The sequence below is a fragment of the Panthera onca genome, chromosome A2, assembly GCF_046562875.1.
Source record: "Panthera onca isolate mPanOnc1 chromosome A2, mPanOnc1 haplotype 2, whole genome shotgun sequence".
NCBI classification, from domain to species: Eukaryota; Metazoa; Chordata; class Mammalia; order Carnivora; family Felidae; genus Panthera; species Panthera onca.
In genome coordinates this window covers 107,184,955-107,202,098 of record NC_138340.1, presented here as the reverse complement: position 1 = coordinate 107,202,098, position 17,144 = coordinate 107,184,955, and the positions used below count along the sequence as shown (strand labels likewise).

Below are 17,144 nucleotides of genomic sequence, written 5' to 3'. Positions count from 1 at the left end.
TTAACCCAAAATATACAGACTCTTAAAACTTAATAAGGAAATAAACCACTCCACTGAAAAAAATGGGCCAAAGACTTTCACAGATACCTCACCAAAAAAAGACATACAGGTGGCAAATCACCACATGAGATGATGCTCCATATCACATCATCAGAGAAATTTAAATTAAAACATTAATGAGATACAGCACTACACCAAAACACCAAATGCTTGTGAAGAGGTGCAGCAGTAGGAACTCTCATTTATTGCTTGTGGGAATGCAAAATGGTACAGCCACTTTGAAAGACAGTTTGGTGGTTTGTTACAAAACTAAACATATTCTTACCATATGATCCAGCAATCATCTTCCTTGGTATTTACCTAAAGGAGCTGGAAAGTTATATCAACACAAAAACGTGCACACGGTTGTTTACAAGTTTAATAATTGCAAAACTTGGAAGAAAACAAGAGATCCTTCAGTAGGTGAATGGATAAAAAGACTATGGTACATTCAAACAATGGAATATTATTTAGTGCTAAAAAGAAATTAGCTATCAAGCCTTCAAAACACATGGAGGAAACTGAAATGTGTTTTCCTAAGTGAAAGAAGCCAATCTGAAAAAGCTGCATACTGTATGATGCCAACATATGACCTTCTGGAAAAGTAAAACTGTAAGACAGTAAAAAGATCAATGGTTTTCAGGGGTTGTGGGGAGAAGGAGAGATGAACAGGCAGAGCAAAGAGAGGATGTTAGGGCAGTTATAATACTCTGTAAAATATAACAATGGTAGAAAACTTCCTTGGTTTGTTCAAACCCAAGGAATGAACAGTTGGAGTGAACCCTAATGCAAACTATGGGCTTTAGATGATTGTGATGTGTCAATGTAGGTTCATCAGTTGTAACAAATTTACCACTCAATCCAGGACGCTGATAAATGGGGATGCTGTGCCTGTCTGTTAGATAGATGGGAAATCTCTGTACGTCCCCTTGAATTCTGTGGTGAACCTTAAGCTGCATGAGAGAAACAGAAAACGTGAGTGGGGAAGGGGCAGATAGAGAGGGAGACAATTCTAAACAGGCTCCACACTGTCAGCGAGGAGCCTGATGCGGGACTCAAACCCACAAAACTGTGAGATCATGACGTGAGCCGAGATCAAGAGTTAGATGGTTAACCAACTCCAGGCACCACCCCCCCAAAAAATAAAGTCTTTTTTTTTTTTTCCAAAAAATAAAGTCTTAATTTAATAATATGTTGATCTAGAATATAACATTATATGTCAAAAAGGTAAAAAAAAAAAAAAAAAAAAAAAAAAGAGAGATTTAGAAAACATAACAAAGGACATTCATTTGAATGAAAATGAAAATAAAGCACATTTTATGAAAAAAAAAGTTTTAATGATAAAATTGTATGGTTTTGTTTCACACAGCTTTATATTCTACAGAAAATTGATTTAGAATGCCCCCCCCCCCCAAGAAATATGGGCACCTAGAATAAGTTATTCTTCCTGGTGTCTTACTTTTACAAGCCCTCCAAATCTGGCTTCCTAGCTCTGCATTTACCGGCATATTTGGGGTCACATTGCAATATCATGTATAAATCAGAACCAGTGCCATGCCCTCACCACTTTCTTGTTGCATATCCTGAATACTGTTATAATGTTATGTATTTATCTCAGTTCTAAAACTTGAGGGGTGTGTGTGTGTGTTTGTGTGTATAGATGGTAACGCAAAACCGGCTTTTCTACTCACTTTTTAATGAATCCAGTCTATCATAGTAGCAAAATATGCCTTTCTACCCTCAAGGTTACTTTATAATTTAATATAACAAAAACGGTAATTTGGAAATTGGATTCTGTTTGCTGTTGCTCCCTACTTGGCCTAAAACTGTACCAACCATGATTTGAAAATACATAACTAAAGATAAAAATACAAGAGTACCTCAAGTAGATACATGCTTTATCAGCAGCTTCTTCAAAACAAACTATTTGCTCTGTGACACTTTATTTCACTTTTCTTTTTCATAGAGGAAACTTTTCCCAAAAGGGATGAATATTTGGAAAAATATGAATACCATGGTATAAGAGTTGATAATAATAGCTAATTTTTATCTCTTATTAACTATACTGTCTTCTTGGTGCTAAGCAGTGTGTATACATTGTCTGATTTAAGTCTTTGTCAATCAATTAGAGAGGTTCCCATATATTTCCACTACAGAGATGAGCAAATGAGCATGTTATTTAATAATTTAAGAGAAACAAGAATTGTGTTGCTGACAAAATGTGTAAATCTAAGGAAATAAATAAATTGGAAATTATATATAGAATAGGAAAATATATATGATATATATAACATGTGTAATATATATAGCATGCAGGCATATATATGACGTGAAAGAGAGATGAACAAAGGTGAAATTTTTAATTTTAAAAATTTAAATTATTCTCTTTGTTACAAAAGATAAATAATACAATGAAAAGTCTTAAAATTAGAAGATATCTTAAAAGCAAAGTTTGTGTTAAACTATTTGGGGCATAGATGTGCACCTAAGAGTCATAGGTCAACATCTGGAAATGAAGCTCTAAAGTTGGTGGACTTTTAATTTGTTCCATGTACCAGGCAACATTCATGAGAAAGTAGAATAGTCCATTTTCCAAAGTTTTTCAGTCTTTTGGTTAATTTCTGAGACTAAGAAAGATGGTATGTTTTGAGGGTTAGAATTTCCATTCCAAAGCGCTAAGATTTGTTTTAGTGATTAAGTACTTCTATAAAAACCAAAATGATCTCCAGGATTAACAAAGGGCAAGAAGCCTCAGGGACACAAAATAAATTCAGAAGGATTCTACAGTGAAGATTCTTCCTACCCAGTAATCTGCAAAACACTGAGCTTTTAAAGACAATGGGGCAAACTTTTATAGCTCAGCCTCTGTCCCATCTGTATCACAATTACCTTGGATACTCCTTCAACACATATATAGAGCACCTTAGCTGGGTCTCAGCCATACCAAACCACAGTCTTGGGACAGTGAAATAAAATTTGTGGACGGACATTTTTTAACAACTTTATTGAGGCATGTTTGACATACCAAAAACTGTACATACTTAATATATACAACTTGATGAGTTTGGGGATAAATGTGTACCCATGAATCCATCACCACAATCAATGCCATCAGCATACCCATCACCTTCCCTCTTTGTGAAGTGTGTGTGTGTGTGTATGTGTGTGTGTGTCTGTGTGTGTGTGTTTATGTGTGTGTGTGTGTCAGAGACAGACAGAGAGAGAGAGAGAGAGAGAGAGAGAGAGAGAGAGAGAGAAGGACACTTACAAGATCTATCCTCTCTTCTAAAGCTTTCTAGGTGATTTTTTTTTTTTTTTTTTTTTTTTTTTGCTAATGAAATTCTAAAAGCAGTAAGAAAGGAGACTATAAAAGTGTGGACCTCAACAAATGTCACTAAAAACAAAAGTTGGACTCGTTAAATCCAAAACATAAACAACTTCTTATTCCACAAGAGAGTAAGAAATGTGGTAGGGGTGGGGCATAGTGTTATTTTATTAAGATAAAACATCATAATTTTTCTTAGGAGAATGAAGAAGAAATGAGACAAGTAAAAACAGAGTGAATGACAAAGAGATGAATGAATATTCTCTTCTGTTTAGCAGAAGTTATTTTTAATGAGATAACTTCTGGTAAGAATTCTAATATCCCAGCAATAATTTTTAGCCTTCGCAGTATCTATTAAAAAAGAAAAATATGTAAAACGCAACTGATTTTCTGCTGATACTTATGGCTAATGCTGGATATCTTGAGCCAGTGATATTATCATCAACATGTTTAGCAACTGTGTGTGTGCATGCGTGGTACAGGCCTCAAAGTTTCCTGTTTTCGGGTTTGCCTCCATCTTTCTCTCGCTTGCCTACCAGCTCCCATTCTTCTCTGAAAGTCGTCTTGCGATTATCCACAATGAAGACTTCTATCACTACCACTGGACTGCCAGCTAATACTAAAATCACTTAAAAGGCATGCCCTGGGCCCCTATACCACACTGTCTTTTGTAGATAGAAGTCATAAAATGCATTTCAAAAAACAATGAGCTTACCCACGGGAAAATATAGAGTACCCCAGCCTTCAAACATCAGGAGAGATGCTGTTAGGCCATTTATGTGTACAGGAGTGTTTTATTTTTTTAATTTTTTTTAAATTTTATTTTAAAAAAATTTTAGTGTTTTTTTTTATGTCTGAGAGACACAGAGAGACATGGCACGAGAGGGAGAGGGAGACACAGAATCCGAAGCAGTCTCCATGAGACTCGAACTCACGAACCGTGAGATCATGACCTGAGCCAAAGTTGGATGCTGAACCATTTGAGCCACCCAGGCACCCCTGTACTGGTGTGTTTTAATTAGTGGATTTGCTGTTGTTCTCTGCAAATACATACATAATTGGGTGTTACGAATCCATATGAATTTGAAGAAACTCTTCTAAAAGTACACATAAGCTATTTTACTCCAGGCTACTTTATATAATGAACAAAGCAATGTCTGTATGCTTGATTAAATCAAATTATGGATAATTTTTATTTGACCTGGGCAAAGAATTAGACTCCAATGGAAAAATATTTACAGGGTATCATTAATTATATCTCATCAAATCTATCCACACTTACAACTCTCCTAAGTTCCTCACATTCTGAATTTTCCTATCAAATGACATGTTAACTGAATCTCAAACAATACATTTATTTATAAAAGTTTGTCTTTAACATCTCTGCATAATTTGGTGCAACGTATGTTTGTTTGTAAGCAAGGATTAAACTACACTGGCAGAAAAAAATTAAACCATCTTCATTTCTTCTAGGTAAATTTGTGTCTGGATAAGATCTTCCAAATTAAAACTGAAAAGAATGGACAGTGGCCTCATAGCATCACAGTCTGCAAATAGCTCCCATAGTACTATATGTTAACGACCTTTTTTCTACATAATAAAAATATTCAGGATTTATTGACTAACTGAGGCTGTTAGCTTTTAAGCTTTTATATTCTTTCCTCTGTAGCTACCTTTTTAAGAATCATAAATCTTCAAAGCGGATGAAAATATTATGTGACACAGTATTATAACTTGTTTATATTTCATAGCCTTCACGTCAGCTTTTATTTCCATGCACTCAATTGGTGTGCTACAATTCCTGGTCTCCATCTGAACTAGCCCCGAAATTTTCCAGACTAATGAACAAAATGTTAAAGCAAACAGAGGAAGGTAACCTGGGGTCAAGAACTAGTGGAAACAAATCATTAATAAATAGCAATTTATGTAAGTACGTTGTCCTGCTCTCATCGAAAACTCAGTGTTCTTCATTAGTCCTTCTATGGGACTCCTTGAGGATTTTTTTTTTTTTTCATTTTTCCGAAAGCTGCTTGCTCTGTTTCCTTGAAACTACACGTGACGAGACTTGGAAAAGTGAAAACATGAATAATAGTATACACTGGTATTTTTCAATTGTCACATGTAACTCCCCTAGTTCAATTAAAACGAAAAAGCCTGTTTGCAACCGCTCTCCTTTTCTGCAGATGAACAAAGGAATACTCCTTCACTAATTCTGAAAGTAACTTGTCACAGTGGGGTTCTAAGGCCTAGTCAAATAATTGTCTTAGTGTACTACCTGCTGTGTTCAATATTGAGTGAAAATGGAAGCCAGGCCCTAACTCTAGCTTATTTCACAATTCTTCTGTTATTTAAATGATTTTAGTCAGTTTGGGGAAAGCCAGACCTTTATAAATTAACAGCAGGGAAATACCAAAGGTGTCAGATTGCATATTTATCATCTTTTTCGTGTAATACTTAAATATGTATTAAGAAGTGACTGACATAAATTAGGCAGATTTCAGAAGCCACAGGCCGTGGCTTGTAGAGGACCCCCTTCTGCTTGACATTTCATCCTTGTCAAAGATCAAATTATTTTAATTTAGGCTGCAAATTATAAGGAATGAAGACTTCTTTGTGGGAATTCCCTGTGGTAATCTGACTTTTGTTGTTACTGCTGCTTGTCAGTGTGCAAAAGATATAATATGCATGCAAATAAGGTTAAAAAATATGTACTATCTAATTATCCAGCCAGTACATTCCACTTGAAGACAGTGGGAGGGCTGACACACAGTATGTGTTTGATTCATTGAGGCCTGCAGGGTATTTACACAAGATTACTTTTAATTATGAAATTAATATCTGTTTATCTAGAATATATAGCAGTAAGTGAGTATACACATGAGCAGAATTCTTTAGTAAAAAGAAATCATCTTAATTTAATACATGAAAAGGAGGAAAAAAAAATCGCTTGTTTCTAGGGGGGAAAAAAGGCATCATCCAGACCTTGGTTTCACCCCCTTTGAAACAAATTGAATGAAAACTTGGCACCTTCGCTAGAATTTGTTTCTAGCCCTGCCAAGTAGACTCAAGATGTGTTGCTTTATTTCACAGTTTTTATATTTTAGCGAACAAGATGCAGGATTAGATTCGGCACAAAGACACAAATGTGGAAAAAGAGAGATTTCTTGTTTGTTTTTTGTCTTTTCATTTAGGTGGAGCATTATCTCTTCTAGGTTCAAGAATTCATCCTTTCCATGAGAGACAGATGAAGTCAGTATCAGTGTTGTTTGTTTCTGAAATAACGCGTGGCAAATAAAACAGCCCCACTGCAGATAGACTTCAGTTTAGGAAATGCATATCCCTAACAAAGTTCTTTGTAAAACAAAGTGTTACATATTTACATCTCTTCTCATATCAGCTCATATCAGCTGACGAAGGGAAAACAGTATCTGGGATAAATTCACAGTAAGTGCCATTTTAGAAACCTCAAAGTGAACGAACAAATAAATAATAATTCCAAAAATACAGCATGGCCTTGCCATTCTCCACACGTGTCCCTCAGTAAAAATGAACAGAAAAATCAAAGAATTAAAAAGTGACCACTCTGAATATCACAGAGCCTGGTCTGTTAGCAAGTTTCATATTTTTCATAATCAAAAGGGTTGTTTTGTCACCAGGTGAACAAAAAACTGTGGCTGATTAATTATTTTTATTCTTCCATTTGTTGTTAAAGCAGCTATAAAATAATGGTGGGTTGGAGATTGCTTTTACTGCTGTTCTTGGCATTGCTCTCACTCAGCCTGCCTGGTCCTGCTCCTCCATATTCCCTCGGACAACAGTGCCTCTCATTGCCTTTTGACACTGTGCTTGGAACTTAACCTAGTGCCAGAAACCATCCTTGGCCCCTGTGACGTAATTCAGGTCTCTGAACTGATGTTTTTTTTTTTTTACTTTTTTTCCCCCCAAAGTCTATTAAGCTGCTTCTTTCTCTGATCAACCAAGTGAGATCACAAATATGAATTGCTTCCTTATTTTCCTTCAATAGTGGCTTGCACCGTGTTCTAAGTAGGAGGCGGTCACAAAAAGTTCTGCCTGACTCGTGAGTTCAAGTCCCACATGGGGCTCTGTGCTGGCAGCTCAGAGCCTGGAGCCTGCTTCGGATTCTGTGTCTCCCTCTCTCTCTGCCCTTACCCCATTTATGTTCTGTCTCTCTCTCTCTTTCTCTCAAAAATAAATAAACATTTAAAAAAATTTCTGCCTGAGTGTTGACCAGGTTTCCTAGACTCAACTTCTTTGCAGCACGTCGGAAATTGCTAGCTGGACACACAGACACTAATGTGTGTCCTTCCCAATGGGTTTCTCTAAATAAAGATAGACTGATGATTTAATTTGATCATGTTTAAAGATATGTTTAATTGATAGCTGGTTAATGTTAATGTCTCCTTTACCTTTCATATTGACATTTAGCCTGGTCATTTAAGTGTTCTTGAATGGTTTATTTAAATAGGACAAGATTGTGGACTTAAAAGCTGCTATTGAAAGATAAGGAAGTGCAAAAGAAGAAATCAAGGAAAGGATGATCAAATATCTTACTGTTTTTTTTTTTCTTTGTTCTTTTTACTGATCAGTGTGATGGAGTACAAATAGATTTAATAAACATCTCTCTGGAAGGAATTGCTATTTTGAATATACCGAGCATGCATGGTGGATCCAATCTTTGGGGAGAGTCTAAGAAAAGACGAAGCCACCGCCGAATAGAGAAAAAAGGGTCTGACAAAAGGACTACACTCACAGATGCTAAGGAGTTGAAGTTTGCAAGTCAAGGTTAGTTTTCTCTCATTTAATTGTGTTAACTTGCTTCTTAACCTGCTTTTGAGGCTACGTTAAAATTAAAGACTTTTCCATTGCACTATAGTCTACGTATATATGCAGTTATATTTTTCATACTATCAGATATGTATGTGTAATTTAATTATATCATAATATATTCTAAAATCACATATACACTGGTTGTATTTTTCATTGATTTTTTTCCTTCTTTGGATCTCATTTTTTTTATTCTCCTTCCCCACAGAAAATTGAATACATGTGGGTATTAAGTGGATAAGATTATAGGATATATTGCACATTAAGTTCTGAAATGTGATCATCTTAGTCAAGATGTTTGAGTTGTTATAACAAGAGCCTTGTTAAGGCTTTTCTAACGTTGTGTTACAAGATTTTTTATTTTTGGCTTTGTTCAGTCAGGCTATGACATCCAAGCTATCTTACATTTAGGTGTTGCTCTATAATGACATGTTTAAATATCCCACAAAAAATTTTGGTTAGCTGCTGTTATTTTTCCAGAAATTTTATAACAACAATTGGGAGACCTGGGAAACAGATCGTAAAAGACTTAAAAAAATGGGGTAGAATAGCTGTGGATCAGAATTTTCAATTTCGTGGTAATGTCTTGTGGGACAAGACAACTAATTCTCGTTGATAGATTTTATAGACAAAGATACTAAATTGGTAGTATTCTCATAATCGTGCTTCAGTAATTTTGTTCATTTCTTTGACTTTCCAGAATCTAATTAATACCATTGATGGCATTCAGATGGCCATCAGAAAGCATATTGGCTTGCTCAGTGTAGCAAAGACAGAATATGGAGAGGTTACAGGCTTATAGACCCAAGAAAAATAAATAAATATATTTAAAAAATAAGTAACACAGTAACATGTGAAGATGGTTGGTAGGCTTTATGGTGGTAGGAAATAGCTTTATCATTCCTTGTCTTCAGGTATCTGATTCAAGTTTCGGTACCTGGCAGTTACTTATGTTATATGGAATATGGTGACCATGAGGGTGACAAAGATTAACAGAGAAAATATTAGGTACTATTCTCTTGAAAGGAGTGCTTATTACAACCTGTCAATGACAAAAGCTTTTGAAGCCCCTTAAACATGTAGGTAATCCTAAAGAGGTAAATCCTGAAGAGTCATGTAATTTAGTACAAGCAAATATACGCCAAGTTAATAGAAATGCTTCATACTCAGAGTTAATATAACTATATGAAAACATCGAGAAAAGTGTTTTTTTGGAGGAGACACATATAGAAGAAGTGACTAGGTTTGTACCATATGAATCATAAAATGAAGGGAATTAGATATAATTATTTCCGTAGGGGTTGTTGACATTAATATTGTATCTATATTTAAATATAAGGTTAATATTCTAAGAAAATTAGGAAAAAATCTCCTACGTATTAAAATTAGTTCAAGGACCGTACTAAGATCCGACTTAAAAATCTCTGCTTCTCTTTCTAGGGAAGCACTGAGTACATATATATTAGTAATATAATCCATATAATTTAAAAAAGTTATATATATATAATATTTATAATAATTTCCAATATTTATGTGGTTACTACATACCAATACTTGACATGTCCTTTGCAAGTTGATATTCCAGATAGAAATCTGAATTATTCTCAGTGTTTGGCTGCCAGCTACATTCACCTCTCAAGCTGTTAAAGTTTGTCAAACTCGTGACTGTGCTCGACCGGGACGAGTGTCTATACAACCCCTATTGCGCTGGCCTCCCTGGCCTCTGCTGGCCTCACTCTCGCCCCTCTGTATGCTTTTTATCAGGATACACACCTGAAATAAAGCACAGAAAAATCAGCCAGAAATACTGCCAGAGACTGTCATTGCCCATTAACTGTACAAGAACTTCTTTCTTCCCACTGTCTTCTTACTTACTGTTGTGGAACTATTAGGGCCAAGTTTTCGTAAGTTCGGGAAAGAAGAAACTACAAACCTGTAGGGTTTGTGACTTCAAATACATTTTTTTCTCACCACAAAGGGAAAAACAGTAGAAATCAGTGTTTCCGAAGGTCACTGTACGAGCAGTAACCAAAGTATGTTCATAACCGATTTGGCTCAACTTTTTTGTTCCCTCTCTTGAAACCCATGATGCTAAGTTGTTTGAGTTTAATCTTCAGACAAGAACAATTCCCTTATTAAAAATGACCTTATCAGCTGAATATTAAATAATATACTAACCTGTATTTCCTTTTTATTAACTTTATCTAGATTTTTTTTCCATTTTGATATATTTGACAACAAAATAGCTAGAAGTATTTCAAAATGCCTCTAAGATTTGATTGCAGATTTATTCTGCAATTTACAGTACAGCAGTAAATGTACTCAGTACTCAAGAAGCGAAAGTTATTACTTAGTAGACCCTTTTTCTAAGTGGTACATATTTCTATCATTTGATTTTGTTTTTAGTATCTTGACACAAAAACAATAGTATTAAATGTTAGATCAATCGGTATTTTAAATCTAAATATATTTTCAATTTCACATAAAATGATTATAAGTCTTGACTTTAGCTTGAAATATGAAAAATGTAATTCTAGTTGAAAACATTTCTTTAGCTCAGATCCAAGTTAATATTTTTTACTCTTAGAAAATATGTAAGTAAAGAACTAAAAAAAAAATTTAGTACTATAACTTCCTTTTTAGGAAATACCTTCTTGAAATATTAACAAACAACTTTTCTGATATGCCTCTGCAAAAAGTTTATAATTTAAACTAACTTTTAGTATATTGGAAGGATGTTTGTTTTCATAAAGCGTAAGAATGCTTTTGATGGGGACGGAGAGTAGAGGCAGCATACGTATCTAGATTCTTATAATAAAGAAAGATTATTTTATCTGATAGGAGGGTTTAAATTAAGAAAGAGTTTACTTATTTTTTCTTCACTTTGAAACTGTCATAAACCAAAGGTATGGGACCAGGTTTTAGAGCATTAAATCCTCATCTGTGTTATGCTGTCTCTGATCTGGGACTCCTGCACAATTAATTTGCTTGCAATCTTTGAGGACACTCACAGCATAGGATCAGAGTATCTTCAGTTAATAATTTCACTGGTTGGAAATTTTATGCTTGGTTTAATTCAAGTTGATCAAAATTATAAGTAATTCATTTAATTACATTATTGTTCCAGCAGAACATTTTAGAACAGTTGGATGCAATTCTGAAACATATTCACACTCATCCAACTCAGTAGATATTTTCTTTGTGGGTTTGTCTTTTGTGTTTTGTTTTTGGAAATATAAGTAAGCGTGTTAAGTATAGACACCATGGTCTTTAAGCAAAATTGTAAAGTAGGCCAAGTAGTTCTTCAGTGCTACTACCCCTAATATTAACTCAGTCTTTCCCACTACTTTCAGTTACTGAGTTTATCTTTGCTTCCTTCTCTTCTGAAGTAAATCCAAGCCTCAGAAGGATGTCTAATAAATTCACTCACATTAATGTAGAAATGACTGATTGCAGATGAAAGTAGAGGTATTTGCATTTTAAAAGAAATAAAGGCCTTCAGCTAAACCATTATTTTTCAAACTTTGTTCCATTGAGTTATAACTGTAATTTTTCAGAGGTTCTGTGAAACCTTGGTTCAAACCAATTATTGCCATATTTTGGAAATATAAGAAAAAAAACTATAATGAAAACACGGTAAGGTGTGTTCTATAAAACATTTTATCATATTAATGACTCTAAAATCATTAAATTCTGCTACCACAAAATAACTTCCTCTCCTCCTCCTGTTTCTTATCCTCTTCTTCTTTCTCAGTAGATAGATAAAAAGACAGATATGCATATCTACACACATGCACACACACACACACACACACACGTACACACACACACACACACGTGTGTACGTGTGTGTGTGTGTATGCACAGATAAAAAGAGTAAAAACTGTGCCATTAATTGGAAAATCTGTAGTTTTGTAACGGTCACTTAAAAAAATTTATGTAATGGGCCATGTGGGTGGCTTGGTCAGCCGAGCGTCTGATTCTTGGTTTCAGCTCAGGTCATGATCCCAGGGCCATGGGATCAGGTCCTATGTCAGGCTCTGTGCTGAGCTTGGATACTGCTCGAGGTTCTTTCCCTCCCTCTGCCCCTCTCCCCGGCTCATGTGCTATCTCTCTCTTAATGTCTTTGTATATTTAATAGGATAATTGCACATAAGGGTACATTACCACCACAGTGTATATGATCACATTCAATTAAAAGGCCCACAAACTTCAGTACTTTTACTTGGCATAAGCAATAAACAGTACATAACAATCAATGGAAGTGAAAACAAAGTGATAATAATACTATTTTAAATGAAAATGGAAATGAATTTTTAGGAAGCATTTTTGTCATAAAGAAATTGCATTAAGTACATCACAAAAATACTAGGCTTGTAGTAGCTTAAACATCAAGTGCGCTTTTATGAGAGATTTGTGGTATAAACATGCTCACAACTGCAACCAAAGAGCCTGCAATGAAATTGAAACAAAATTTCAGCTAAGTATGTGGAGTAAGATGAATTTGACTAACTGAAACTTCCAGTGAACATCTAAACCAAATAACAAGTAGCATCTTACGGTAATTTGTATTGACAAAGTTGAAAAACTGTGTTTTTTTGGATTGGGCACTGTTTGTTAATATTTTTTAAATATGTATGATACACTAGTATGTTTTTTTGTAAATGATTTTAGCAATAATTCACTTCTTACTCTGCAAACAGAATAAAAAACGACTAGGGTTGTTGGCAAACTCTGGCCTAGGGGCCAAATCAATCATACAGAATTTTTGCAAACGAAGTTTTACAGGAACACAGCCATGCCCTTTCAGTTGTATTCCTGCTATAATTGTTTATAATAGCTTTCGTGTTACAGCAGTATAGTTAAATAGTTGTTTCTTAAAGACTGGATGGCCACAAAGTTGAAAATATTTGTCTGGCCCTTACAGAAGTAAGGTTTAGAATATGGACTCCAGGTTTAGAATATGGACTCTCTGCCTTTTTCTACCAGCCATGTTCTTATATACCAGGCATGTTCACAGACTCTATTTTTTGTGCACATAAGTGAGATTGTACCATATACATTGTTCTGATACTTGCCTTTTTTTTTTTTTTTGATTATATATCTTAGGAATCATTCCATGGCAGAATATCATTTTATTCATTTATTTAAAAAAATTTTAATGTGTTTACTTATTTTTGAGACAGAGACAGAGACAGAGCATGAGCAGGGGAGGGGCAGAGAGAGAGGGAGACACAGAATCCGAAGTAGGCTCCAGGCTCTGAGCCATCAGCACAGAGCCTGACGTAGGGCTCAAACTCATGAAGACAGTGAGATCATGACCTGAGCTGAAGTCGGATGCTTAACCGATGGAGCCACCCAGGCGCCCCTCATTTTAATCATTTATATTTTGTGGCTACAAAGTAATCTATAATGTGAATATCTTATAAATTATTTATGCTTTCTTTTTTGTGTTTCAGTCAGTTATCTTCACCAGCATTTTACTTTGTAAGTCTTTATTTTAATTCCAGTTAGTTAATATATAGTGTTATATTAGTTTTAGGTACACATTGTACTGATTCAACAGTTCCACACATCTCCTGGTACTCATCACAGCAGGTGCACTCCTTAATCCTCATCACCTCCTTAACCCATCCCCCATGCACCCCCCTTCTAGTAACCATCAGTTTGTGCTCCATAGTTAAGAGTCTGTTTCTTAGTTTGTCTGTCTCTTTTTTTCCCCTTTGCTCATTTGTTTTTAGTTTCCACATATGTGTGTTATCTTATGGTATGTTTTTCTCTGACTAACCTATTTCACTTAGTGTTATAACCTGTCTAGCTCCATCCATGCCATTGCCAATAGCAAAATTTCCTCCTTTTTAGTGACTGAATAATATTGCATTTTCTCTATATATCACATTTTATTTATCCATTCATCAATCATTGGACACCTGGGCTGCTTCCGTATCTTCGCTTTTGTAAATAACGCTGCTGTAATCATAGTCCATGTATCCTAAAAAAACATCTTTCAAAGTATTTTTTAGCCAAACAGTGAGGACTTGTCAAGTAATGTGAGCAGTTTTCAGCTATGCTAATGGTCTTAGCTTTGAAGGTACAAGTCCAACTATTTCACTTCCCAGAAATGGTATAAGACCACCACGTGAGTTGCAAAACATTCCTAGCATTTACCGTCACATGCTGTTTGGTTCAGGATATTTTCAATGCCACACAACTGAAACAAAATGCAGAAATCAGTGAAAATAAGATGACTGTGATACTGCAACTGTTGATCAGAAAAAGTCCATTATTCTCATGGATTGACTATTCAAAGTGAACCTCTAAAATATATTTGTACAAATAAAATCTAAATTTTCTCTTCCATTTCCTGATCTTTAAAATGTTGCTTAATCTGAATAAAATTAAAAAAAAAAAAAAAGGTTGACTGCTTTAAAAGGTTTGAAACCACTCAGCCAAAGTAATTCAAGCCAAAGAGTTTTAAACATTTGCCAGAAGCTACTGGAAACACTGTGGGGAGCCGCTGGGACTTCCTGCTTGAAACCTCATCAGCCAGGTGACTGTTCACCACACATGTGGATACAAGTATCCAGGTACCAGTCATATGGAAGTTTATTTTAAAAAAAAATTAAATGTTTATTTATTATTGAAAGACAGAGAAAGAGCACGGCAGGGGCAGAGAGAGAGAGGGAGACACAGAACCCGAAGTAGGCTCTAGGCTCTGAGCTGTCAGCGCAGAGCCTAACACGAGCTTGAACTCACAAACTGCGATATCATGACCTGAGCCAAAGTCGGACGCCTAACCGACTGAGCCACCCAGGCACCCCCAGAAGTTTATTTTATAAACTAATTGGCATGTGATATTATCCAAGAAATTTTCAGTGATTTCATTCCCATTCAACAATGCGGATTCTTTTATTTGGGCGGCATTTCCCAGAATTGCAGCATGCATTCCGCTGATGGAAAATCAAAATGGTTCAAGCTGTATGCAGATGGATATTTTAAAGTTTAGTAGTTTTTATATCTATTGTTATAGTTGTTTATGGTAAGGGATGCTGCTTTTTTTTAACTTACAATTTTAACCTCAGTTTTATTCTTGAAGTAAATCTGTTTGAGCAAAGATAGGGTAAAAACCAAAACTGAATAATAATATAGGAGGTATTTGAGTAAGGCAAAGATTGTGAAGGTGGGACAAGAAAGACTGAAGTTTAGAAGTTACAGGTCTCCTCTCTTCCTGTCATTCACACAGCTCTAATTTTGAACACTTAGTGTAAACCTTCTTCCTCTTTTTCATCATCTTGCTTAAAGTTTACTATGTATCAGTCCCCCAAGAGTAAGCTCTTCTATGGACTTTACACCACATACACTCCCACCCCACCCTATGTGTGATGTGTGTGCTCTGTGCTAGGAAAGACTAAAACCCTGATTCTTCTTAGAAGCCAGAGAAGAGAGACCGACCGTGCACCTGACTATCAAGGAATCTCTCTATATCAGATGTCTTTATTATTTTGTTTTTGAAAACTCCCAGGAAGTAGGAAGAAGAAGAAATCAATCCAGACCAAACTGATCAAAGAGAATAAGCAAATTGGTATCTCTGAAAGCAGCAAAACTTGAATTTATTTTGCCTCTGAAGATAAATAAGATTATTGGCTCTTGTGTCTCCATCTTTAAAATGGGGATCGTAGGCTCTGAAAGAGTTGAGATTAATCTGTGTGTGCTGTGCATTGTATCGCCTGGGCAACTGCACAGGCATTTACATCGTAAGACCCTAATACTTTCTATGCCTTGTACAGGTTATACTTATCTGAAAGCTGATGGTAAGGACACCTGACATCCATTATTATCAGTTTTTCTAGACATTTCTGTGGGTTATTTGGGGTAATTTAGAAGGCAATGTTTTAAGTTGTCTAAATATAAACTGCAACATTCATTTTAGAACTGTAGATGATGTATTTGGCATTCAAATATCGGCAAGCAGAACAATTTCCAAGCATTTAAATCCAGTGATTAAATCAATTAAATTTAGAAACAAGAAAGGATTTTATGCTGCATTATTTTACCTGGATCTTAAAATTGTGGAAAAAAGATTATGGCATTTGAGATATTACATTTCACAAAAAACATATACTAATTCCATGATAATTTTATTCGTTGAAAATAGATCCAAACATTTGCTATCCAGTAACCTTTAAGGAGATGTCTCAAATGAGTTCCTAATTGTATATTTTTAAACTGCCTCCAGCAGTGGGTAATGTAAATAATATCACATATTTAGTAAAACTATCTAAATCTCGAAGTTTCTGTTTACCCCTGAATATTGAATCATACACCTAGATATCCTATATGATAGCTCTCTATATTTTTATGAAAGGCATGCTTTTAGAGTTTATAAAACAGTAATAAAAACTTAAGGAATATAAAACATATTTCTTACATGTAAAAGTAGAAATGTATTTTCACAATACAAGACTGGATATTCTTATCTTTGACCTAGCCGTCCTATAAAAGCATATATATTATGAAGAAGCATTTATGAAATTTCTATTTGTCATGGCACTATAAAAGTACAGAGAATGTGCTAGCCTCATAGAAATTTGGAAAACAAAAACCATAAATATGGGTAAATTATTATTTATGAACAATTGAAACATCAGTTGGCAGTCTTTCTAACTAGCATTATTGCCCTTTTCTCCCATGTTCAACAGTCAAATTTTCAAAATCTGACACACAGTATTCTAGAAACAAAGTCTGGCACATAGTATAATTCTGGGAATAAAATCTGACATGCACGATAGATAATTCTAGAACTTCTTATAGTAAAATGGTAAGTCCATGAAATCATTTTGATACAACCGATAAATAATAATTTAAAGAGGGAAGTGGTATTTTCTAATACATAAATGACATCATTACTATTAAGAGCCTATTCTTAAAAACAAAC

The 17,144-nt window shown here is 34.9% G+C and overlaps 1 protein-coding gene across 12 annotated transcripts in view; it reads left to right on the top strand.

The window, feature by feature from the left end:
* The window catches only part of DGKB (diacylglycerol kinase beta), a 725,288-nt gene that overhangs the window by 539,321 nt on the left and 168,823 nt on the right, over positions 1-17,144 (top strand). For all 12 annotated transcript variants that reach the window (XM_060632583.3, XM_060632585.3, XM_060632581.3 and 9 more), the window contains one exon: positions 7,972-8,167. In XM_060632583.3, coding sequence (XP_060488566.1) covers positions 7,972-8,167 — 196 coding nt within the window. The remainder of the gene's footprint in view (positions 1-7,971; positions 8,168-17,144) is intronic.